This window comes from Chrysochloris asiatica, unplaced genomic scaffold (assembly GCF_000296735.1).
Source record: "Chrysochloris asiatica unplaced genomic scaffold, ChrAsi1.0 scaffold00010, whole genome shotgun sequence".
In the NCBI taxonomy this organism is placed as follows: Eukaryota; Metazoa; Chordata; class Mammalia; order Afrosoricida; family Chrysochloridae; genus Chrysochloris; species Chrysochloris asiatica.
In genome coordinates, this window is record NW_006408528.1 from 33,224,090 (window position 1) to 33,251,089 (window position 27,000).

General features: G+C 40.8%; 1 protein-coding gene across 1 annotated transcript in view; it reads left to right on the plus strand.

Annotated features, from left to right (window-relative positions):
* Positions 1-27,000, plus strand: part of MAGI2 (membrane associated guanylate kinase, WW and PDZ domain containing 2) — a 1,931,490-nt gene that overhangs the window by 1,790,436 nt on the left and 114,054 nt on the right. The window contains exons 17-20 of the mRNA XM_006834399.1: positions 2,261-2,446; positions 4,553-4,709; positions 11,779-11,998; positions 13,465-13,608. Of these exons, the coding sequence (XP_006834462.1) occupies positions 2,261-2,446; positions 4,553-4,709; positions 11,779-11,998; positions 13,465-13,608 (707 nt within the window). The remainder of the gene's footprint in view (positions 1-2,260; positions 2,447-4,552; positions 4,710-11,778; positions 11,999-13,464; positions 13,609-27,000) is intronic.

Genomic DNA, 27,000 nt, shown 5'->3' on the forward strand with positions numbered 1-27,000 from the left:
GGAGCAGAAAGCCTCATCTTTCTCCCATGGAACAGCTGGTAGTTTAGAACTGCTGACCATAAGATTAGCAGCCTGATTAGTAACCACTACACTACCAGAACTTCTTTCGGAATAAGGTATTCTTACTTAATTAAAGCCATTCATTTTTGTGGTAAATAAAAGTGTGTTTGAATTTTCAACATGATGAATTTCATATCACGGTCACAGGTTTGGACCATATTTTCACATGCATCTATAACATTTTATGATAGAAGAGTGAACAAGGTACCAATGCATGAACTCACTGCTCTTCCTTAGTATCAGTTACTAGCTGCTGTTCTGTCTTTAACTTTAACACATGCACATGATAGAGACGTCAAGAAACAGACCTTACTGGGACACAAAGAGCGTGGCTTGTGCCTGACTCTTTATACAGATTAAAGCAGTACCTGACTCTCATAGGACAATCAAGATAGTTATTGACATGTGATTTCCTGACAGGGCTCACTGTTGTGAGAGAGAAAGGTAAAAGAATAGGTTTCTGGATTATGAATTCCTGGAAGGCACGGACTTTGCATATTATTAATGTCTGACCTTATAGTTATCTAGCTTGTTATTAAGTGTTGTCAAGTCGGTTCCAACTCATATCAACCCCGTATAGGGCTTCCAAGGAGCAGATGGTGGGTTTGAACTATTGACCTTTTGGTTAGCAGTCCAGTGCTTATCCTACAACACCACACGAGAACTCCAGTTATCAAGATTTACACTGAATAGAAGTCAACGTATATCCCTGTATGCCTATCTCTCCCATATATCATTTCAGTAAAATTTTAACAATACATGTTCAGTGTTTCAAAGGTACATATACCTTATTTTATCAGTTCTCATACACAGTTTTTCAGATTTTACCATATCAAAAATTAGAGTATTTCCTACATAAAGTCAATGGTGGGGGTGGGTATGTGCTGTGGAGTCGGTACCAACTCAGCGCCACTGCATAGGTTTCCGAGGCTGTAAATCTTTACAGGAGCAGTAAGCCTCATCTTTCTCCCATGGAACAAGTGGTAGATTCGAACTGCTGACTGTGGTTAGTAGCCCAGTTTGTAACCCACTGTGCTACCAGGTCTCCTCCTTCAGTCAGTAAAGTGTCATTATTTATTGACAGAGGTTGGTTTTTAAATTTTCTTTCTTTAGTACATATAATAAAGGTCTATCTTAATATCAGTGGCATCTTAAATTTGATTAAATACATTATATCTCTAATATTAGCCATGTATCAATGTGCTTAATAGATTAAATTGGAATAAAGAAGTAAGATTTTAAAGCCATGTTGTCCTTTAAAGTTTAGTAGATGAGTGAGGAGTCGATCATAACTTCGCCAGCTGGCTACTGCCCATCTTAATATATGGTTTCCTGTCAGTAGAATAGGAAAAAGCTTCCAGCTTTTAAATTCCTAGCTCTATATACGTATGTATGTATGTTGTTGTTACGTACTGTGGAGTCGGTTCAGACTCATAGCGACCCTGCACAGGGTTTCTGAGGCTGTAAATCTTTACGGGAGCAGAACGCCTCATCTTTCTCCAGCGAACAGCTGGTAGTTTCGAATTGCTGACCTTGAGGTTGGCAGCCTGACTAGTGACCATTACGCTACCAGAGCTCCGTGTGTGTGTGTGTGTGTATACATGTGTGTATATGTATATATGTGTGTATGTATACATATGTATATATGTGTATATGTATATATATATATATATGTGTGTGTGTGTGTGTGTGTGTGTGTGTGTGTGTGTGTGTATGTATACATATGTATATATGTGTATATATATTTGTTTCCAGAGTCTGAGCTCTTTGGATACAGTGGTTCACAAGTATCCATATGTTTTGCATTCTCCTGAGGAGCTGCTTAAAAACCTGGAAGGATGATCTCCTACCTGGACATTCTGATCTAGAAGGTCTGGGGTGGGGTCCAGAGAGCTATGCTTTTAACTGTAAGGTGAATTGTGAGGTAGTTCAAGGTTTCAGAACCACTGGCCTATGAGTTTGGATCCTTTATCCTGTCACGGCAAGGGACTTGAATTTAGAAACTCTGGTCTCAGTACTATGCAAAGGACCCGATTGTGATTTCTGAAAGCAACTATACTGATTAGAGAAAGGCATTTCGACAAGACATTTTCTCTGGGGAAGTAAAATAGAATCATGAATGATATGAATAATGAAGGAACGCAATAAAAATAGATGTATTGATAATATCCTGAGCCCTATTTCTGTGTGGGTTTTTCAGCTGTGCCCCATAAAATCGGACGCATCATTGATGGCAGTCCTGCCGATCGCTGTGCCAAACTAAAGGTGGGAGACCGGATACTAGCCGTGAATGGCCAGTCCATCATCAACATGCCTCATGCAGACATCGTGAAGCTCATCAAAGATGCAGGTCTCAGTGTCACTCTTCGCATCATTCCTCAGGAGGGTGAGTGCCTGAGCCAGTGCTGCAGAGAGGTGACACGTACCCATGTGTTAGCTAACTGGGGTATGCCTGACCTGCCTGCCAGGGGTCTGGTATCCACCTGGCTGCCATTAGTCATGTGTCTGTTACTTACACTTTTACAAGAGCTTCATACTCAGTAAAAACCCATATGCTGGTTACTCGGTACCAATTTCATTCCAAGATCAAACGGTGTGATTTAACAGACTAAAGAGTGTGAATCCCCAGAGACTCAGTTATTCAATCATCCTCTGTGGTCTCGGGGGTACTGTTTTTATGGTTATATTAAACTAGAACCCATTCAACAGAGATGATAGAGTTACAAATCAGGGGTAGGGGGCAGGGGGAGATAACTTCCTCAAGTTCTGGAGGATTCATCAAAGATTGATTTTGAAAAGCTTGAGGAAGTTTTGTGATATGAAGACAGCTCATTTAGAAAAGGTTGCATCTAACAAGAATTGAAAATTCACACTTAGCCTTTTGAATTTGTCTGTGCAAGTACTCCACCCTGAGGTTTAAAGAGTGAGTACCAGGTCCCATAAATTCACCATTTCCAGGTTCAGCTGGATGCAGTATTAGTTTACAGCTACTTATTCATGGATGAGATTTAAGAATGCAGCCCAATCATTCACTGGTTGGGTGGACATTGATGTCCTCCTACACAGAAGGTGATGGGCATCCTCAACTTGGTGCACCTTGGTTCCATCTGTGGACAATGTAGCCTGCAGCCACCTGACTGCAAATATCTAACAGTGCATCTCAACCAGTGGAGCCCTCGTAGCACAATGGTTAAGCACTCAACTACTAACCAAAAGGTCAGCATTTCAAACTCACCAGCTGCTCCACACAGGAAAAGACTTGGTGATCGGTTATCATAAAGATTTCAGCCTAGGAAACCCTATGGGGTAGTTCTACTCTGACCTAAAGAGTTGTGATGAGTCAGAGTGACTCAATGGCACACAGCAAAAATAGCAATGGAACATTTGACAATTATTTGGAGACATTTTGAGGTGTCACAACTGGGAGGGTCCTACTGGCATCTAGTAGGGGAGGCTAGGAATGCTGCAAAATACCCTACAAAGCAGAAGAGAGTCTCCCACAACAACAACAAAAATAGTTCTGACATTTACTACTATAATGTTGACACTACATTGTTGTCTTAAACCAATTACTTTCCTTATATTTGAAAATATGTAACCAACACAAAATACCACAGTGCCAAGATTGAGAAATCCTGATACAAATGGAGGTGAAAGGAAATTATTTGGGCTTGTGAGAAAAGTTAGAGGCAGGGTAGTGTATAAGGAAATGCAGCTAGAACCCATCTCTTAACACCAACATACAAATAAGAAAATGATGGGTTTTTAAACCTGTTGTCTGCAGACACCAATGTGTATAAAATGTTCGATGGAAATTAACTCTACACAAAATTGCTCACTGAAAATCAAACATGTTCCTCAGTCATCCCGGTCTGGGATGCTTCTATCCTGACCCTTATTCCAAAATGTAGAGTTGATTTCAGGTGAAAATTTGATTGGGTGGCAAGAAAATCAAGAAGCAGTTTTAACTGTGTCCCTTGTTCCTTCCAGAGAACTGTTAGGTATAGGGGGTTATTAGGCAATAAGACTGATAAGGGGTGGGGGTAAAGATTGCAAAAGGCATTTGCTTTTACTATGGTTCATTCCCGAACTTTAGAATCCAAGTAAGACATGTCATTACAACCAAAATGTAGCAGCTAAAACATTTTTTTCTCAGCTAGCAGAGCTGAAAAAAAGACTGTTGTAGTGTTTACTCCTAACAGAATTTTTTTTTTTTAAACTGTAATCTTTTGGCAAAATGGCAAGAGATTCTCTTCATAATCTTGTTCAGCAGCAGTTTTAGTTAATGAAAGAATGCTAATTCCGAAGTAGTGTTGAAACTTGCTAAGTTTCACCTGCTATCTTAAAACCTAATAGAAGTAACCAAAATCTTGAGTCTAAAAAAGACAAGATTATTTTGTGAGGGCAAAGAGTGCCACCTCTGACAGACCACCTTTTGCCCTTTGTCAAGTGCCAAGCTGACCATATTCGCCACTGTGATTCCCCATTGCAGAGCTCAGCAGCCCCACCTCGGCGCCCAGCTCTGAGAAGCAGAGTCCGATGGCCCAGCAGCACAGCCCCTTGGCCCAGCCGAGTCCAGCCACCCCCAACAGCCCTGTCGCCCAGCCAGCTCCTCCTCAGCCACTTCAGCTTCAAGGACATGAAAACAGGTACTATTTCCTCCCAATTGTCTTATTTTGAGAGGTGAGGGAGTGAGGGAGATTTTGGGTACAGGGCAGGACACAGGCAGTAAGAGATTTTCCGGAAGTGAAAACTTCCATGTGCATTTGTGTGATTTTGAGATTTGTGTGCGTTATATGTGTGGTTTTACGAGTACAGCTCATTGTCTGTCCTTCACAGTGAGACCCTTTTTTGAAGAAACAGTGAGTGACTGAGGGAATGTTGAGGTTAACTAGCAAAAAAGCATATTGAAGAGAGTCCAGGCCACATAAACAGAACATGTACAAGTCTTTTGGCAGGAAGAAAGATGCAAATATGAAACTCAAAAATAAGATCAATATAGGTTGAGGCAGAGCCAAGATCTGAAATGAATCTAATGAGGGTAGTCAGATCCAGCCAAAGGGCCTTGTAGGCATATCAAGGAGTCCAGTGTGGTATTGTAGGGCAAGCACTGGACTGCTAACTACAAGGTTGGTGGGTCAAAAACCAACCATTTCTCAGAAACCCTATACAACAGGGGTGGGGGATCTTTTTTTTGTCGAAATTGATAACCTCATCCATGGGTCATACGAAATTACTAACTTGAAAATTAGCCTGCTATATTTGGTCAAACATTTAATTAACTCATCCCTAATATGATAGTTGGAGTCCTGGTATGGCGCTGGTGGGTTATTGTGCTGGACTATAAGGTCGATTTGAACTGCAAGGTCAGCAGTTCAAGCTCACCAGCTGCTCCTTGGAAACCCTTACAGGGTGGCTACGAGTTGGAATCGACTTGACGGCACTTAACAACAACAACAAATGTGCTGACTAACAAGCTCTGGTAGTGTAGTGGTTATGAGTCGGGCTGCTAATCTCAAGGTCAGAAACTCAAAACTACCAGCTGTTCTGCAGGAACTAGATGAGGCTTTCTGCTCCTGTAAAGACTGACAGCCTAGGAAAGCCTATGCAGGATCGCTACGAGTCAGAAGTGACTCCACGGCACGTAAACACCATTACCAATGTGATGGCTGGAACTGTGGTTGCCTTGGCAGCACCAGACCAAATGATTTTGCCTTATATAGCCCATGGGCTGGATGTTCCCCACTCATGCTAGACAGAGTTTCTGTGAGTCAGAATCAACTCGAGAGGACTTAACTACAATATCAACTGGCACATTAAAAATGTGTATTTTTATCTTGAGTATACCATCATGTGCCACACAGCACCCATTCAGGAAATGTCTGACTGCATGTATGTCCATAGCCTGTCACACACCCTCTGGGAGATTCCCACAGCCCAACTCAGCACTAAGCCCACCCTACAAAACAGATGTCCCTATCATTGGGAAGAATGGGTGCCCAATCCTGCTCCTGAGGACTCACATGTGGCAAGCATCATAGGATTCAGCCAGGACCAGGGGTACAGGTCAGTGAGACTGTTCCCTTCGTGTCCTGGTGACCTTCCTGGGGCTGTGTGGCCAGCCAGATGCTCACTCAGGTATCCACAGTGTGAGCTGCCCAGACTGCACACCATACAGCAGCCCTCAGCCTGTGTACCCAGGAGCCCCTTGGACCCAGGTATTTATATAACATCCAAATCACATAACGTCCTATTTCACAGAACATATTGTGGGCATTAAGCGATGCCTGGGTGTAGTGGGAAGTCACTAAAGAGACCGATAACATTGGATTTTCTTTTCAACAGATTGGAAGCTGCTGAGAGAGAATACACTAAAGCAGTTAGTTGAGGCTGTTCAGTGAGCCATGAAATGATGTAGTGTGGAGAGGGGAAATGTTGAAGAAATTGTAGGTGTGAATGAATGAATGGGAATATTTGTACTGTTTAGGGTAAGTGCTACTCTTGCATCCTCTACCTACCAGTTGTCATGGTATCAGTCCTGAATCATAGCAGCTCCATGTATGTCAGAGTAGAACTGTGCTCCACAGGGTTTCTGGTGGTTGGTTTTTCAGAATTCCTACTAGATCATCAGACCCTTCTTCTGAGGGTCTTCTGGTTGGACTTGAACCTTGAGCTTTTAGGTTGTTAACTATTTGCCCAAATGCCAAGGACTCCTTTTGTCTCCCTACAAGACTCACTGCATCTCCTGTGATATAAAGAGGCCCTTCCGTTTCACATATAGGGTTAAAGATTGGAATCATGAACAATGTGAATAAGGCACTTTGAGCTTGCAGGAAAAAGGGACAGCATATAAAAACAACACTGTCTTTTTATTGTGTCCTGTGTTTAACGGACTCGGGGTTAGGTGGGACCACTCAAGATAGAAAGGCATGTTCTCATGTTCTTTCCCCCGTTTCAGCTGGAGAAAAACAGCACAGTTCCTGGGAATATCTCTGAATACAAACTCACACTGGTCTTTTCATAATTCTAATCTTTTCTAAACATCTGCTTCCCATCTCCTTCCTCCCATGTTGGTGGAGATGAAGTGAGACCCTGATTTTGATTAAAAGAACTCTCTGGGTCCATCAGTCACATTGTTGAAAAGCAAGTCTTTTCCCTGTGCCACAGGTGTTATTTCCATAAAGCCCTCTTCTACTCTGATTTCCCCATTGCTTTCATAGAAAAGTGAATGCCTGTTGTCCTCAGCTGTTTATGTCTTAGTATATGCCAGGGACTAGAAAAGACTGAGCCCCATAAAGCAAATGATACAGAGGTTAAGACTGTGAAAGCTATAAGAAGAGTAAGTCCTGGGGGCCTCAGTCATGAGTCCCCTACGTTGTTAGCTTTCACCATGTGTTATTTCAGCAGATTGCGCTGGCTTCTCTGAGGGCCCCAGCCCTCCCTGGTCCAGCTTCAAAGATGCCTTTTCTTGGCTGTGACTGTTGATTAACCACCCAATTCCATCCTCACCTTTCCAGAGTCAAACTCCTTTGGACATAGACTTTTGCTTCCAACACAGGGGTGGCTCATCTCACCCCTGGTATAAGTTCAGGGAGTTCTGGTATGGTGCTGTAGGATAAGCACCGGATTGCTCACTGCGAGGTCAGTATTTCAAACCCACCACTGTCTCTATGACTTGGAACCAACTTTACAGCACTTAACAACAGCATCATATTAGTTCAGTGAGAACAGTTGGGTAAGGCTACTATCCTGCTCATGGAGCATTGGTAGTGCGTCATGGTTACGAGTTGGACTGCTAATCTCAGGGTCAGCAGTTCGAAACTACCAGCTGTTCTGCAGGGAAAAGATGAAGATTTCTGCTCCCATAAAGATTTACAGCCTCGGAAGCCCTATACGGGGTCAGTATGAGTTGGAACCGACTCCACGACACATAACCACCACCACTATCCTGTTTCATCTGCTGCTAATTCCTATCTGGGATTTCTTGGTCCCTTAACAGAAGCAAATACTCTGGATTTTTTCCCCTATCTTCCTGACCACAGAATAAAACATTTCGTAACTCTGGATTAATAGATCAAGCTGACCCAGTCTTTTTATAAATCACTGTATTTACCCAGATTTCTTAGTTGTGTTTCTTCAATAATACTAAAAGCCTAGAAACACCCACTCCAATTTCTACGGCCCTGTACTGGCATTCTGGTGCCCTCACTTAGCTGGATAATTGTGGTTGGGTATGTTGTTGCATATGAATAAAATCAGTAATCTTATAGTTACCAGAAACCTGTTCCTACCTGCCTTTAAAAGGAGCCTTGGTAACAAAGGGAAAACGGCTTTTTTTCCAGAACAAGCTGGAGATGTCTTCAAGACAGCTTATATGCAAAGCATACACTACGAATTTCTTACTAGTTGATTTGCACAAGGAGTGCCCACATACATGTCAAATTGAGCCAGTTCTCATGTTAGAGACGGATGAAATCAAGTGACAATCTGCTTGTAAATTTCTATTTTGTGAGGATGAGTGAATATTTTGTCCTGGTTTAATTAATCTTGGTTTGACTTCCTACTAATACTCTGTGTGCACATTCCTACCCATTTCTTTGTTCCTTAACATCCTTTTCGATGTGTTCAGAGAACAGAAAACAATTGTAATATGAACATAAAACACGAATCAAGGAGAAGTATTTGTTGAAAACACCACAAGAGTCACTATACTCCAAAATGAAGTACAGAGAGCAGAGTTCATCTTCCCCAGCAAAGGGAATACTCCCATGATGATTGACTGCTTTCCAAAGACCAGAGAAGAACATTGAGAATTGACTTCTTTCACCCAGACATGGGATCCTAGATGCTCAAGAAACAGATGCTTGATGTGCCCACATGATGTACAATCCTAACATAAGACCCTCTACTATATGGACAATGCTTTGTAGTGTGGGAACTTTGTCAGACATTTTCAAACCTGCAAGAATTTACCATTAATCTGGTTTATTTTGACCCTGTAGGAAAAGCACTGGACTGCTGCTATCTTCAAGGTCAGTGGTTCAAACACACCAGTGGCTCATCATACACAGTTTCTTTAATAGTGGCATAATAACTATCAGTTTTCCTAACTAAACGATCTCTTTAAAAATGTTCATAAGAGTTGTTGTTGGTTTTTTAAAAAAGAATCCTGAATTTTCCTCAAATAAAGTGTTCCAAAGATTCAAAACAAGGAACTCTGGTAGTTAGTTAGTGGTTTGAATCTGACTGTTAACCTCAAGGTCAGCAGTTCGAAACTATCAACAATTCCATGGGGGAAAGGTGAGGCTTTCTGCTCCTGTAAAGATTTACAGCCTCAGAAACATCATACAGGGTTCGCTATTGAGTCAGAACCAACTTCACCACACACCATTACCAAAGATTCAAAACAGCATTCATTTTGGCCCTAGCCAAAATATAACTCACTTAATATTTGGCAACACTAATAATTAACCATATTTTCCTTATTAACGCATTCTTCAACATGCAGTTCAACTTAAAATCATGACACTAAAGTATAGTGAAGTTTGAGTGCTGTAGTTAGGTCTGGATGACAGCTGTTGCCAATTTTGACCATGCTTTTTTCCAGTCTTTTGCTTAATCTTTGAGGAGACGCCTACATTTCACCCCATTTTGTGGTGCCTCATATGGATCTGGTAGGAAATGAAACACATAATGGATATTTCATGCCAGTAGCAAACAGAAGATGAGAATAAGGTGACTGCAGTATAACAGAAAACAAAGTGACATCAAGCCACCAAGCAAGCTATTTCTGGAAAGGAACAGACACACACTAGAAAATGTCACCCAGTTCAATTCCTTTTGTTAAACGCATATATTTGCATAGTTAAGCATCTTAGTCAAAGCATATTTTGAATAATTCTGTTCTCAGCATGCACACTCAGTAGGTGAGTGGACAGCTTGCTAAGGTAGAAAGTAGTCTGAATTATGCAACTCACAAAAGGAACGTCTCACCTCTGCAGGGTGACATAGCAAATGGGACCTCCTCAAAGGTTGATTAAAATAACTACATTACTAACCCTTTTCCAAGAACTTCAAATAAACGCCTGGACTGCCATGTACTTTCAGTGTGTTCTCACCAAATATTAGGTTGCACTAATGGCAATTGTTCAGGTGAGGTTTTTTAAAAAATATTTAACAGTCATCAGCATGATTAAGACCAAGAGCTGGTTTGTTTTTTTAAAAATCTACTCTTACAGGTAAATCAAAATAGGTTTTGAACCTGTTTTCTTCATACATTTCAGCTTTTCATTGGTATGAAATATTTTCTCAATTCCTAATATCCTCCATATTAATTTAAGATGAAATAATTTTACAGAATGTATTGTTAAACCTACCTAAATCCCCGAGCATCTCATTGAAGACTGTTGCCACGACAGTAAGCAATGAACTACCAAATTAGATGGGCTCTATATCAATAATCCTGCCAAATATGTCCCTTTCCTACTTGGAAAAACACTTTATTGGATCACTGGTGTAAGATAAACACTGGACTGCTACCTGCAAGGTCAGTGGTTCATACTCACCAGCCATTGCTCTGAAACTCATTGTTGTTTAGTGCCATGGAGTCTGTTCTGACTCATAGCAACCCTGCATAAGGTTTCCAAGGAGCAGCTAGTGGGTTTGAACCACCAACCTTGAGGTTAGCAATCTAATGTTTATTGTCTAGTGCCATACCAGAACTCTAGAAACCCTAGATAGGGTTGCTATGTGTTGGAACTGACTGGACAACACTTAACAAGGTATCATTAATTAATCTTTTTTTGCTGTTATTTTCTTATCAAAGGTCCCATAATCATTGCTACTGACTATTAGTCCCCTTTTAGAACTGAACACCTACACACACACACACACACACACACACACACACACACATACGTAAGCTTAGAGCAGTCTGAATCCACAAAACAGCACAAAACTCCTGGTCTGGCCTCTGTATTTATTTTCTTAGTAATTATATCTTGAAACAAGCAGAGAACAAATGCTGGACAGAAACACATTTGCCTCCCCTTCCAGTTTATGGCCTTGGTAATCTCCGACAGTAATCTCAAAAGCTATATTCTATTATTTAATCTCTGAGTAATGTGTTTCTTCTTTTACCAATAACCCAGTGATTCACTTGATTTGTAGTTGACGTTTCTACCTTGTTATCAGTCCATTTAGCCCTTGTATTCAGAAAATCCTAACACCTCGAGGTTACTTAGTCTCCAGTTACATATTTGTGACGTATTTAGAGATCAGTTCAATGTGTTTTCAAGAAGTTATGAATGATTTGCCAAGCGGTGTGTATGTGGGTGGGAGAGAGAATGAGGGTTTAAAGAGTTGGTTTACTGGTATTAAGGCTGACTGGTATCATGAGGAATGTGAGGATTTAATCCCCTAGTTTGTTATGGTTGTACAGCTTTGAAATAGCCAACGTGAAACAGGTATCTGTGAGTCTTTTCCCACAAAGTTCTGGTTAAACTATCGTTTTCACCTGGATTTCTTAATGAACCAAATGAAAAAATATACAATTTGACATTTGTCAAAATGCTTAAGTAATATTTATTTAATCTCAGAATCCTGAACATGCGAAAAGACCCTCAAGAAAATCTACGGCTCTCATGAAGGGTCATGTGGTTATTCTAGTCTCCTTAGAATGCAGAAATTGCAAAGAGATCCCTATTTCCGTTTGTTTAGTTACAGGTCAGAAGTAAAAGCCAGGCAAGATGTGAAGCCAGACATCCGACAGCCTCCATTCACAGACTACCGGCAGCCCCCACTGGACTACCGGCAGCCCCCTGGAGGGGACTACCAGCAGCCCCCGCCCTTGGACTACAGGCAGCCACCGCTGTTGGACTACAGGCAGCACTCCCCGGACACCCGGCAGTACCCTCTGTCAGACTACCGGCAGCCCCAGGTACCTCGGCCCTGAAACCATGGCAGGCCTGTGCCCACCCAGGAGGCAGGGGCAATAGTACCATTCCGGGACAGAGACCCTGCGTTTACTGTCAGCACGGGGATTCCCTCATCCTTAAAACTGTCTGGACAAATAGAGGTTTTGGAATAAATGGCATAACACTACATGCATGCACACATACATAGAAACATATGTGCAAACACACACATGGTGGATAAGTGATTATGGATTGAACTAATTCCAGCTGATATAGCTAATTCCTGGCATAGTGCGTTTTCAAAGTTTTAAATGCTCTCATCTGAGACCTCAGAGCATGTGGCTAATGCAGGAAAATTTTCCCGATGCCAACAGTGAAGGGATTTTAGGTCCATAATTATTTTAGGTCCATAATTATAAGCCTTCTTACCTGTAAATTAGGAGCCCTAATGTCACTGTAGGATAAGCACGGAGCTGCTAACCACAGCAGTTCAAACCCATAACCTCTCCACAGCAGAGGTTTACTATCTTGGAGACCATGTAATACGGCCGCTATGAGTCAGAACCGACTTGATGGCAGTGGGTTTGGTATGGTTTGGTACCAGTATAAGTCCCTCAGTGTATGGATAAGGCCAACCATCCTTTATTTAAAATCTGGCAACAGTCTTCCAGGGTGCCACCTCTGTACCAGCCACCAAGCCACTGTCTATACACAGTGTAGGTGCTGTTAACAGTTTGACTAACTGGTACAGTGGAGGCATCCCCAGGGGACTTCCTGAAGCTGAGTTTCAGTTTCCTAAAGGGAGGGGGGGTCCACCTTACAAGCCATGTAAGGATCCAATCAGATACATTGGTGGCAAGGTCTATGCCAGAACTTGGCATTTAGCAAATGTTGAATACTTGGTAACTAGATACAAAGATGTAAGTACCATTTCAACTCTATGCGATTTCATTGTGTTTTATCATGAATTTAAGATCACCTTATCCCCAAAGATGTAAAGATGAATATTAAAAGTTGGTGAATAGTGGACATAATATATTTATGCAGATGAGAAATTGCAGTTCATGCCTCAACTTGATATTCAGCATCTGGGCAACTGAAAGCTAAAGAAAAATCCTGTTAAATTTTACTTCTCAGTAAACCCTGTAATTTACAGATATCACACACACACACACACACACACACACACATTACTTTGACACAATTATTATTATATTTTATGCAACAATTACATGTTTGCCAAGTAAACTGATTTATACCAAAGTAAACAGGCCACAATGTAGCTCTTTTAATGGCTAAATCGACTGCATTCTGATATGCTCAGAGGGTTTGGAATTTGGGCTGACGTTTTGTTAAATTTTCATATCAGATTACTTCTCCTCACAAGGTCAAATCATTTGGAGCATATCAACCATGAGAGAGGAAAATGAAGAGTCTGATCATAGAAGCTTCTCTGATATGTAATCATTGTTTATTCCTACCCTTGAAGGATTTTGATTATTTCACTGTGGACATGGAGAAAGGAGCCAAAGGGTTTGGATTCAGCATCCGTGGAGGAAGGGAATACAAAATGGATTTGTACGTGTTGAGACTGGCAGAAGATGGGCCAGCGATACGGAATGGAAGGATGAGGGTAAGAGCAGTCTGTTTCTGTTGTAGACCTGCTTAATCCTGAATGGAACACCCAGTGTGGTATTAGACTAATGTTGAAACATGCTATCAAACACATAGACTTAACACAGGTTTTGCCTTCCTTTCGTTCCATAACCTAATTTTTAAAGATTTAAGCAAATACTATTTAACAATTCTAATATCTGTAAATATAGTTCATCTAAGGAGAAAAACTAAATAAAATAAGCAATGAAAAAAATCTAAAAAGTTAGCTTAAAATGGAAACATGGCTCCATCATTTTTTCTATAGTTTGATAATTCCATTTTATTTTGTTATTGAATCTCTTGAAATGCGTCTTTGGTTTTGTGAGGGTTGTTTCCCACATTTATTAGCGTTTCTTTGAAATCTCTTCTGTGTTGGTTGGTCTTCTGGCTTTGATGTTTACAGATTAGGCTTCTTGGATACACATTGGCCTTTAAAGTGGTATTGGAAAATTTCCCATTGAAGTATCAATTCAGAGTGGAGTTTTTCAGTTAATAGCTAATATGAGGCATCAGATTGATGGGGAATTGACTCTTCATCTAAAAGTGCAAAACAAAACTTGGTAACAATATATACCATTGGTCTGTGTCTGTAAAGTTACAGCTAGTAAGCACATAATAAACCCATTGCCATTGAGTCAATGCCAATTCATAAAGACCCTTTAGGATGGAGAACTGCCCTCATAAGATTTCCCAAGTTGTGATCTTTATGGAAATAGAACATCACATCTTTGTCTAGCAGAGCGGCCACTGCTCTATCGTTTGGTAGCTGAGCACTGTAACCACTGCATCACCAGGGTTAATAATACATAACCATGTGCATAATGGTGGTGGTGGTGGTGGTTATGTGCCCTGGAGACAGTTCTGACTCATTGCGACCCTGTGTAGGGTTTCTGAGGCTGTAAATCTTTATGGGAGCAGGAAGCCTCATCTTTCTCCCGTGGAACAGCTGGTAGTTTCAAATTTCTGACCTTGAGATTAGCAGCCTGATTTGTAACCACTATGCTACCAGAGCTCCTTAAGTGCATAATAAAGTTTAGTTATTTGTATAAATTGAATCTTGAACTCCTCCAATCCATGAATTAACGCAACAAAGCTGTGGCTTTCAGGTCCTGGAACCTTAGAATCTTGTGCTGAGCCTCACCAATGAACTGCTCCTGGATAAGTGAATGGGAGTTCATGGATATAATATATTCCTACCAACAAGTCTACTGTTTCTCTAATTTGAATTTCCATATCAAGGAACTGTCCACCTTAGAAACTGAGAACCAAGGAATTGTCTACGAAAAAAACTTGAAAGAAAGCAATGCCTGTTTTGCTCCTTCTTTCCAAACTCCTTTGACAACTAGAAAGCATCAGTGCTGGAATGTGAAAACAGACAGAGCCCAGCAGCCCCAACCCTGATGCAACACTGGCCTCCCCTTACCCTGTCTAGAGGTGGTTCTGACCTTAGAACCACATGGCTTCTTGGATGCCTATAAACCAGAAGGACATCTTAACATGCTGCAAGGCCAGTTTACAAGTGGTTAAACAGAACAAAATTCTTCTTTGCCATGGGAGTAAATTCAACATGGCACAAAGGCCCTGGCAATCCTGCCACACACAATCCAATAGGGTGTCCCCTGGTGGATATGCAAGGTGGTCTATGTGGGTTGTTGTTAAGTGTCATCAAGTGGGTTCTGACTCACAGTAATCCTGTGTAAGGGTTCTGAGGAGCACTTGGTGGGTTTGAACCACCATCCTTGTAGTTAGCAGCCCAGTATTTATCTTACAGTGCCACACTGGTCATCTATTCCAAATAATGGCTATCCTTGTTAACAAGGGGTCTAAATAGCTGGCTTAGAATATACAGTTCTCTTAAGTCAAAGAAGCCTCAATCTAGAAGTATCTTTTGTTAAAAAAAAAAGAGAGATTTTTCTTATAAAATATAAAACTGTGGTCCTCAATGTATTCCCTACACAAGCAGCCTCAGAATCACCTGGGAACATGATAGAAATGCAAATTCTAGAGCTCTGCCCTAGGTCCGCAGAATCCAAAACTCAGGGATGGGGCCAGCAATCTGTTTTTAGCAAGCCCTTCAGGTGAATCTGGTGTGTTTAAGAACAGCTGAGCTAGAGGAAGCTGTTGTAATAGGTAGGATTTGTGTGGTACAGGCTTTGTTAGTCCCACCTACGTCCTCACCTAAGGAGATTTCCATCCAATTCCAGCAGTTTACTTGAGTTCCTTAATCCATGTAAACACAGATTTAGAAATCTGTAGGCAGATGCTCAATTTTATGAACGATGCCTTTTTTTCTGGCAGGTGATGAAAATTATTTCTGTAACTGGGATGCTGAAAAAAGTATGCTCACTTCTGCTCAGGGAGAAAATGGACCATCACTTCCTCTGCTATGTGTATAAAACAACCCATTCTTTAAATGTATAGACTATGCAGAAAGAATTATTGTGGCCAAAGTTAGATAATATATTCTAATGTTGTAGGTTCTTCTCACTCACGGATTCCCAGAGTACCAGACTCCTACCAGGGAAAGAAGCTATTTCATGATGTAAATTTAAAAGAGCTCTTATTATTTATGGTCAGAATTAGATTTTTACTTTATCTAAAACTCAATATGGCACATGATTAATTCAGATTCTGTATTTTTTCAATATCAATTTATTATTTCAGGTCTATCTGTTCTACCTTCATTGTTGTTGTTGTTAAGTGCCATCAAGTCAGTTTTGACTTGTAGCAGCCCTGTATAGGGTTTCTGAGGAATCGCTGGTGGGTTTGAACTGCCTGCCTTATGGTTCCCAGTCCAGTGCTGACCCTAGAGAGCCACACCAGGAACTCATACCTTATAACGTATAAATATTGATAATGTTGTTGTTAAGTGTCATGGAGTCAGTCCCAATTCATAGCAACCCTGCATAGGATTTCCAAGGAGTGACTGGTGAGTTTGAACCACTGATCTTATGATTAGCAGTCCAGTGCTTATTCTACAGCACCATTTCAGCAAGGGCATAAGATCAGTCAGTATTTACATGACTTAATGGCTTGAACCACCACTCTCTAGTCAGTCTGTTGTACTGTGGTGGCTTTCATGTTGCTGTGATGCTGGAAGCTATGCCACTGGTATTTTAAACAAGCAGGGTCACCCATGATGGACAAGGTTTCACCTGAGCTTCCAGACCAAGACATCTAGCAGAAAGAACAGAAGCCACTGAAGATGTTATGAAGTGCAGTGGAACACTCTTATATGGCACCAGAATATTGAATATTGAAACATTATGAATAACACCATAACATTGTCAGATATAGTGCCTGAAGATGAGCACCTCGGGTTGGAAGGCCCTCAAAATGTGACTGGGAAATGCTGCCTCCTCAAAGTAGAATTGAACCTGATGACATGAATGGAGTAAAGCTCTCAAGACCTTCATTTGCTGATGGGGCACAACTCAAAATGAGGAGAAAAAGCTGTAAACATACATTAATAATTAGAACATGGAATGTATGAAGTATGCAGCCAGAAAAATTGGAATTTGTAAAAAATGAGATAGAATACATAAAGACCAACAATATCCTAGGCATTAGTGAGCTGAAATGGCCTAGTATTGGCCATTTTTAATATGACAATAATGTGGTTTACTATGCCAGGAATGACAAACTGAGGAGGAATGGTGTGTCATTCATCATAAAACACAACATCTCAAGATCTATCTAGAAGTACAATGCTGTGTGTGATAGGATAATAGCCATATGCCTACAAGGAAGACCAGTTAATAAGACTATTATACATGCACTAACCACTAAAGCCAGTGATGATGAAATGGAAGAATTCTATGAAATGGAAGAATTCTACCAACTTCTTCAGTCTGAAATTAATGAAACAAGCAACCAAGATGTAATGATAATTACCAATGATTGGAATGTGAAGGTTAGAAACAAAGAGGACAGCTCAATAGTGAGAGACTATGACCTTAGTGATAGAAATGATGCTGGAGATTGCATGATAGAATCTTGTAAGACCAATGACTTCTTCATTCTAAGTATGTAATTTAAACAACATAAAAGACAACTGTACACATGGACCTCACCAGATGAAATACACAGAAATCAAATCAACTATATCTATGGGCAGAAATGGTGAAAAAAGCCAAAACAAGTCCTGGACAGACTGTGGAACAGACCATCACTTACTCATATGCAAATTCAGGCTGAATATGAAGAAAATGAAAACAAGTCCATAAGAGCCAAACTGTGACCTTGAACATATGCCACCTGAATTTAGACGTCATATGTAGAACAGATTTGATGCATAACACACTAAAGACTGAAGACCAGGAGAGTTGTGGGATGACATCAAGATCATCATCCAGGAAGAATGCAACAGTTCATTAATAAGACAAGAAAGAAGCAAACGACCAAAATGGATGTCAAAATAGACTCTGAAACTTGCTCTCCAGCATAGAGATGCTAAAGCAAATGGAAGAAATGAGGAGGTAAAAGTGCCGAACAGAAAATTTCAAAGGGTTGCCCCAAAAGACAAAGTATTATAATGAAATGTGCAAAGACCTGAAGTTAGAAAACCAAAAATGAAAACACGCTCAGCATTTCTCAAGCTGAAAGAACTGAAGAAAAATGCAAGCCTCAACTTGAAATATAGAAAGATTCTATAGGCAAAATATTGAATGATGAGGGAAGCTTCAAAAAAAAAAAGATGGAAGGAATATACAGAGTCACTGTACCAAAAAGAATGGTTGATTTCCAACTATTTCAAGAGGTTAGCATATGATCAAGATCCAGTGGTACTAAAGGAAGAAGTCCAGGGTATCCTGAAGGTATTGGCAAAGAACAAGTTTTCAGGAATTGATGGAATACAAATTGAAATTGTTCAACAAAGTGATGCAACACTGGAGGGTTTTCATCATGCCAAGAGATTTGGCCAAGTGATTGGAAGAGATTCATATCTGAGCCCATTCCAATGGAATGCAGAAATTATTAAACAATATCATTCATATTACATGCAAGTAAAATTTTGCAGAAACCAATTCAAAAACAGCTGCAACAGTTCATCAACAGCGAACTGCCAGAGGTTGAAACTTTATTCAGACTAGGACAAGGAATGAGGGATATCATAGCTGATGTCAGATGAATCTTTACTGAAAGCAGAATACCAGAAAGATGTTTACTTGTGCACTATGTATTACTCAAAGATAGTGATTGAGTGTATAGATTATGACAAGCTATGGATAACATTGCTAAGAATGGGTATACCAGAACACTTAATTGTGCTCATGAGGAACATAAACCAAGAGGCAGTGGTTTGACTATAACAAGGTGATAGTGAATGATTTAAAACCAAGAAAGATGTACGCCAGGGTTGCACCTTTTCACCATACTTATTTCATATGTATGCTGAGCAAATCATTCAAGAAATGGATTATATTAAGTGAAAAAGACTTATCAATAAGTATTTTAAGTCCTTTTCACTTTCAACAAGCAAGGTTTTATCATCTGCATATCTCAGGCTGTTAATGAGTCTTCCCCTAATCCTGATGCCATGTTCTGTTTAATAATACAAGTATACATTATTTTAACATCCATTCAAGCAATGTCCAACCCCATGGTCCCTGAATGTGTTTTGGGTTTTGTTTTATTTAAAGGGAAAGCAGCTCTCCTTTTGTTGTTTTTGTCTATGGGGTTTAAGGATTCCAACACCCCCGAGTGAATGAGCACTGGGCCTCCAGGTTACTTCCCAGTCTCCCCAGCACCACCTCCTTCACTTCCCCTCCTCTTGGCTTCATTCACCCACCCAGCACCCAGCAATCATGCAGCTTTTCACTCCCAGCACCTGCCACTTGCATTGGCAGTGCCAGCTGGGCTTGAGGTGCTTGTGAGCTTCCGCTCTGAGTGGTGGCAGTAACTGCACATAGAGGTGGCCACACCAACAGAGCAGCCCAGCCAAGGTCACCACTGCCAGCTGAGCTCCGAGCATCCACCATTCAATCCCTGCTGTCAGCCACGTCTCCTTACATCCATCTCTTTACAGCAGCCCCCAAAGACCCAATCCAACTACCAGTGCAGCCTCCACCTGGCAGACCAGCCTCCTGTATGTGACGGCTCCTACAAAATCCTAACATGATAGGCTTTGCAGGGATGTAGATGTGGACTGGACAGTATCACAGACCTGTATCACAGACCGTCTAAGCACAGAAGTTTTCATGTACATTAAATGACACATATATGTACAGGGCTTTGTTATGAAAACCAGGTTGAATGTATGTCCATAGAAATGGGTAGTGTGGGTGTAAGAGCATACTCCTCATACAGGGAATTTTGAGAAACTGAATAATGTTTTATGGTAAAAGAGAAGAAAAAGTCAGACCTTTAGAAATTTTGTTTCTGATCTTCTGTGAAATTCTATGGAATGTTTCTCTTTTTTTTTTTAAAAAAAAAAAAAAGAACTCTAATGGCAAACATGGAGTCCTGGTGTGGTACTGTAGGATAAACACTGGACTGCAAGGTCAGTTGAATCACAAGGTCCATGGTTCAAATTCACCAGTCACTCCTCAGAAACCCTACACAGGATCTCTATGAGTCAGAACTGACTTGACGGCACTTAACAACAATGATGAACCCTGGTGTGACACTGTAGAATAAACACAGGACTGTTAACAGCAAACCCACCAGCCACTCTCAGAAACCCTATACAGGACTGTTATGAGTTAGAACTAACTCAACAGCACACAACAACAACAATATTAGATGGATAAATATTTTTAAAGTATGTCTTTTGGCATCCAAATGGTATCCCAAGAATCCAAGACACATGTCAATGATCTTTGCACTTTAGGGGCTCTTGTGGACCAGACGAGAATCCAGTAGACACATCCCAGAAATTAGTTACAGGTCAGTCATTTACTGCTAGCCTTTCAGGACACCTCAGCAATAGGGATTGTCTTAGCAGAGATTTTCAATAAATAACTCTGTTTGCTTCTCAAATTGGTTAAATAAATATAGTTATAAAACAGAAGGGGGTCCCATCCCTCTTCAGGAAAGCATTGCATGTTTATTCATTTTCTTTGTGGGGAAAAATTTAAGACTTTATTTCCATTGAAAGAAATATGGGAGTCATCACACGTATACCTTAAGGTAGAAAATTGATGAGTCCTCTCAAAATTTTATCCATTCTACATCTCCTTTTTTATCTCATTTCTCCTCTTCTTTTTCCCCCCTTTTGATCTTTTTTTACTCGCTACTTTTTTCATCTTTCCTCTCCCTGGTTTTTCTAAGTGTTTTGTTACTTACTTCCTTTTATTTACTCTTATTTTTCTCTGCTATGGTTCCATTTTCCTTTCCCTCTTTGCTCTTATTTATTAAATGTTTGTGTTTTTTTTTTAATTTCTTCCTTTTGTATTCTCTCATATTTTTCTCTTCTTCAGCTCCATTTCCCTCCCATCAATGGAATCCATGTTGTGTTTGCAGGTGAGAGTATTCCTCTCTGTGGGACTAAAATATCCAAACCAGAAAAGCATAGTGTCGCAGGGACAGGATATAAAAATGTTTCTAGTGAGTCACTAGGAGTAATAGTGATTGGTGCCTCTCGCATTTCCACCCCTTGTTTCTTGGACCCATGAATCCTGGCTATTGGAGAAACAGCACTGTATATTAGATACTGGTTTAGACTCTATACAGCCTCCTGGAGAACACTGCCCCAACTTTGCAACGTGGTGCCACCTTACTGGCATCATAATTGTGTCTTTAAGAGATTATTCCATCTTCTATCAAGCCAGTTGCGTCAGGATGATGAATCAGTGAATTCTATGAACACCTAAGTAGCCAACTGCTGTAAGTCCACAGGAGTCAGACTATTCTTATTACTACTGTGATTCTGGTATCCATTACAGTAACCACATCCACTGTGCCTTTGATGATTAAGTGCTACAACTTGGCCTCTACCACCAAGGGGTCCAATTAGCCCCATTGTGGTAAAGTATCTTAATTTAATTATGGCAGTTCCCACTGTCAAATCTGGCTTACATAAAATAGCAATCACAGCTGTCTTCAAGGAGGCTGGGGCTCCTTTCACAAATTTGCTCCTTTCTGTTGTAAAGGTATGTCCTCTGGTACTCCATTTGTAGGTTTATGGTCTATCCTTATAATTCCACTCTAACATGCTAATTTCCAAAAACCTGTTGATTCCTTCCTCTACAGAATACCAAGACAAGTCCAGTACCTTCAATTTACTGAATTCTAGAACACTGCACAATGCAATTTTAGTGAACAACCAAATAAACTATGGTTATTTTATTTGTTAAGTATTATCGAGTTGGTTCCAACTCATAGTGACACTGTATAGAGTTTCTGAGGAGCAATTGGTGGGTTTGAACCACCAACATTGTGATTAGAAGTCCAAGGCTGATCCTATAGCATCAAGTCAGTTCCGACCCATAGCGACCCTCTATAGGGTTTCCGAGGAGGAGCTGGTGAGCTTGAACTGCCGACCTTGCAGTTCAAATGGCTTTGCAGTCTGGCATATTAACCCACAGCACCACACCAGGACTAGGACTCTTAAAAAACTATTATATCCTCTCCTAACCTCTCAAGCTGAAACACTGAATGAATAATCTGTGCTTAGTGGGCCCATATCAGGAAAGTCAGACTAAACCAACATTGTGTTCCTTACACCATTATTTCACATCCTTCAAAGCCATTCCTGCACATATTCTCCAGTTTTCTGTTTGTACATATTAGAAAAATCAAGCCATTCAATTGGAGTGCAATTGGGTCACAATTTGCATTTCACCCCTTGGGCTCCCTTTAAGTCTAATTATGGGGTCTGGAGTCCTGGCGTGGTACTGTGGGTTAATGTGCTGGACTGAAAAGTAGGTTTGAACCTCAAGGTCAGCAATTCAAGTTCACCAGCCACTTCTCAGAAACCCTATACAGGGTCTGAATCAACTCAACAGCACTTAACAACAACATAGGTCTAAAAGCAGTAATTGGTGGAGGTGTTTCCTAGGAACATGCATCAATGTATTACAAGACATCTTCTACCTTGGCAATGCCCCAGACAATGCCACAGGCAAACTCTTTGCAAGCACAGTCGGGTAAGTCTCATTAGTGTAGGTAGAAGGAATAATGAATTAGCAGATAAAGCTTGGTGGGAAGGGTGGTGCTATTGGCAAGAATGATTCAATAGAATTTAGGGGTTTAGTGTCTCCAGCTTCCATATATCCCCATCCCAAATTTCAGTATACCATTTCTGCCCAGTCAGTGCCCTCACTTTAACATCAGATACCATTCAGGATTAGGAATCCAGTTGCATTGCAATTCAGCCACTCTTACAATAAGACTGCGAGTTTGGTTTTCAGCTATGTCTGCTCTGTTACTACAAGACACAAGGCTTTCTTTCAGGGAACAAGTAAAAACTTTGAGCTGTATGCATTACTTGAGCAATAACTCCAAAGCCTTGAGTTTATCTAGTTCCTTTAATACTTAAACTATTGTCAGTAGGAACAACCAACCAGCTTCCCTATACTACTCATCCTGACTAAATTGCAGGGAAGTCCCAAATACACAACACCCAGAGTCTTGCTTGCTACCAATATTTGATCTACAGGTGGTGATATTTTGTGTATTAACATTGCCGGCCCTCTTTACTAATAAAGGCATAGTTATCAACACTATTAAAAGTAGTCTGAGGGGAGAAAACAAGATGGCAGAGAAGGTGGAAGTGCAGTGAGGAGCTCCGTCAACAACAACACAGAATACCAGACCAAACAGGCTCAGGGGATGGTGCCAGAACTCTGAACCACATATAAAGGAATATTTAGAGGGTTGGAAGGCTTACAGCTAGTGGAATTTGTAGCAGAAACAAGAAACCCATTGCTTTCTAATTCAAGACACTCAGCTGCTCCTGGAGCTATCATCTTGGGTGAGACCAAGCTGGGTGGGGAAGGATCAGAGCAGCCACAGATGCCTGGCAGAACCGCAGAGATAAAGGTGTGGACATTCTTTTTTTTTTTTTTTTTTTTCTATTCATTGGTCTCTCACTGTGTGTGCACCTCCATTCTGGTGACTAGCAGGGGTGCCTGAGCAACTGGACACCCTACCCCCATCCCGGAGGGTTCTACTACGCATGTGCACAGATCGCCTCAAAATTTAGAGACAGTTTCCATTTAATACCAAACTGCCACAGCTGGCCCTGAACTGTTTATAACTAGAAAAAATGGCCTGAACAGGATTGTGGAGTGGGACAGGCAGACTAAAAAGGAAATAGACTGAAAATTAAATCCTAAATTACATCAAAATGACAAACAGCGGCATCTTGAAATTTCTCAGGAAGAAGAGTGAAAAGGGAAGCCCATCTCCTGATCCCATCTAACTGGAGGCAATCATAAAGCATAAAAAACACTAAAATACACACCCATCTAAGTATTAAGGCCACAGATAACTCCTGAATATTCCCAAAAAACAGAACAGATGACCATATCAGCACATGTCCAGAAACGAGATAAAATGACTGAGGCAAATGAGCTGGAAGTAGACCTACACTCCATAATGGAATATGGGCAGGCTTTGGAAATGCCTGAGAAGGAATTCAGAAAAATGATCATCAAAATGTATCAAAACACTGTACAATGGAGTTGAGAAAAACAAGAAGTCAGCAAAGCACTACAGGAACAATCAAATTAGATATAACACTGGAAACAATTCAAAGCCTACAGAAAGAGGTCCAAATTATTAATAGAATAACAAAAATGGACAATACACTGAAAGGACAAAGGAGTAGAACTGAAGAGATAGAAGCCAGAACTAGTGAGCTAGAAGATAAATCTCTCAACACTACTATGATAGAAGAGCAAACACAAAAAAGTATAGAAAAATCTGAGGAAGGCCTAAGATTCATGTTGGACAACATGAAGAGGAATAACTTAAGCCATTATTGGCATTTTGGAATAGGAAGAATCACAAGTCCACAGAGGAGATAGTTGAAGAGCTTTTGGAACAAAATTTTCCTAACATCTTGAAAAGTGAAAAGATAAGCATTCAAGAATCTCAACAAATTCCAGGAAGAACAGACCCTAAAAGACAATCACTGAGACATATAATAATGAAGCTCTTCAAAACCAAAGATAAGGACAGAATCCTGAAAGCAGCTAGGATAAAGAAAAGTGTAACATACAAAGGCAAGCAAATCAGATTAAGCTCAGATTTCTCAACAGAAACCATGCAGACAAGAAGGCAATGGGGAGACATATATAAAACCCTGAAAGAAAAACGCTGCCACCCAAGAATCCTCTACCCAGCAAAGCTGTCAATCAAATACAATAGTGTAATCAAAACATTCCGGGATAAAGAGAAGCTAAGGGATTTTGCCAAAGCCAACCTGCTATGAAAAACATCCTAAAGGAAGTTCTGTGGACTGAGAACAAACAAGAACAGACAACAACTAGAGAATGACGTACATGGCAGCATCACGCTGAACTCAATCAACAAATTGAAGAGTCAAGAACAGAATAAAATTATAAGAACAGAGATCCAGGTGGTGGGAAGGTTAGGTAGATTACAGGATAAAATAGACTGTCTTAAATGGAGGGAAGAATTAATGGAATATAAGGTAACTACAACAATGGGGTTGGGTGGGGGGCTTAGTTCAGGTGTTGGGGAGGGCAGTACAAGAAGGGGAAGGAGGTGGAAGAACAAAATAGATAGGGGAACACTAAAACAGGTTTGCATGGCCTAAGTGGGACAGGGGTAAATTGTGATACATGCTAAACCTTGGAACAACAGGGCTCTGTGATACAGGGATCTAGGTATAGTTTGAAGAGGGGAAATAATACTAAAATGCTTACCTGTCTTATTGAATATTGGTTTCCCTTGCCTACTATTGTAAAATAGACACGAGTGGGATAGAAAGGAATGTTGGGAAACATGATTAGAGAAAACTTGTAAGCCCATCTTCAGCCTATAACTGATTGAAATACCTAAAAAGGGTTCTAGAACTTGCCCAGTGAAATAGGCCTTGTGCAAAGCCTTTACAGAATATAGGACCTTAGGTGGAATCCTAAGTCCCATCCAGAACCTTATGAGGTGGGACATTCCCACTAGCAAGGACAAGCAGACCAGACTGGAACAGCTACAGCGACAGAAGATCAAAGAAAGATCATCAGGAAAAACCCAAAACAAAAATATCAGCATGACTGGCTACTACAAGAATAAGCAACCTGTTCACCAGAAGACATCAAGGCTAGTAATCAAGTTCCTGCAGGATAAACTCCCCTCTAAGACTGAAACTCAAAGGGAATACACAAACCAGCATGTAAGCTTGCTGACGACCACATTGGTTTACTGGTGAGTGGAAGAGGGGGAAAGGCAGCAATGAAGAAACGGGCTGAGTTCAACCACAGTCCATTGACTCCCATTGACCTGGAGATGAGAGACAGAAGAGGAAGAGCTGGTTGGTCCGATGTGTGATGAGACCTGAGGACACTTGAGCCCATGGACAACGACATAGCCACAGAGGGCTAGAGCTGAGAGTGAAGCATCCAGCTGATATGAAGCGAGGGGACAGGCACAAGAACACCCAAACTTGCAGACAGTACCCATTTGACATAGCCTCGATGGCTCGATAATCAGAACTCGACTAGAGAAGATTACCAAAAATATATATATTTTTTTTTTTTTGATAAAGGAAACAAGGATAAATTGCTACAATGTTATGAACCTGACCTATATTCAGAGAGGCAGTTACTCTAAATACCAACAGAGAGGAAAGGAGTCTTCACATCAAGTATCAATGCTATCCCCTCTGTACAGGGTAGATAGGGACGGGCAACTTAGACATTGGCTACCTAAAATAAGGGGGTGATAAAGGAATTAAGTGACTGGCTTACAAGGTTTCAAGAGGGAGTTAAGTTTAAGAGTATGGGAGGAAAGAAAGAGTCCCCACTGAACAGATTTCATCTTGTCTAGATGGGTCTGATGAAAAGAGATGGAGATAAGATTTGTATAATTCAATAGTGAATAATTGTTATCATGACTAATTGCGACTGTCACAATTGTAAAGGCTGAAGTTTTGTAACAAAAACAGTGGAGTGGTTAATCTTACAGTCCAGAAACAGAGGATCCTAGGACCATCAAGGGAGAAGCACACAAGCAGAATGCAGGATCTTATCCAGAGAAGCAAAGACACCAGAGACGGAGGCAGAGATGGGGGCATGGAGAGAGGGAGCAGCTGAGGACTCTAGATTCATGGGAAGAGAGGGACTAAGAGCTGGTGGCCAGGAGGCAGACTTGATGAATGTGCTCTTTAGAAGTGTTGTTGTTGTTGTTGTTGTTGTCAGGTGCCATCGAGTCGGAACCGACTCATAGCGACCCCATGCAC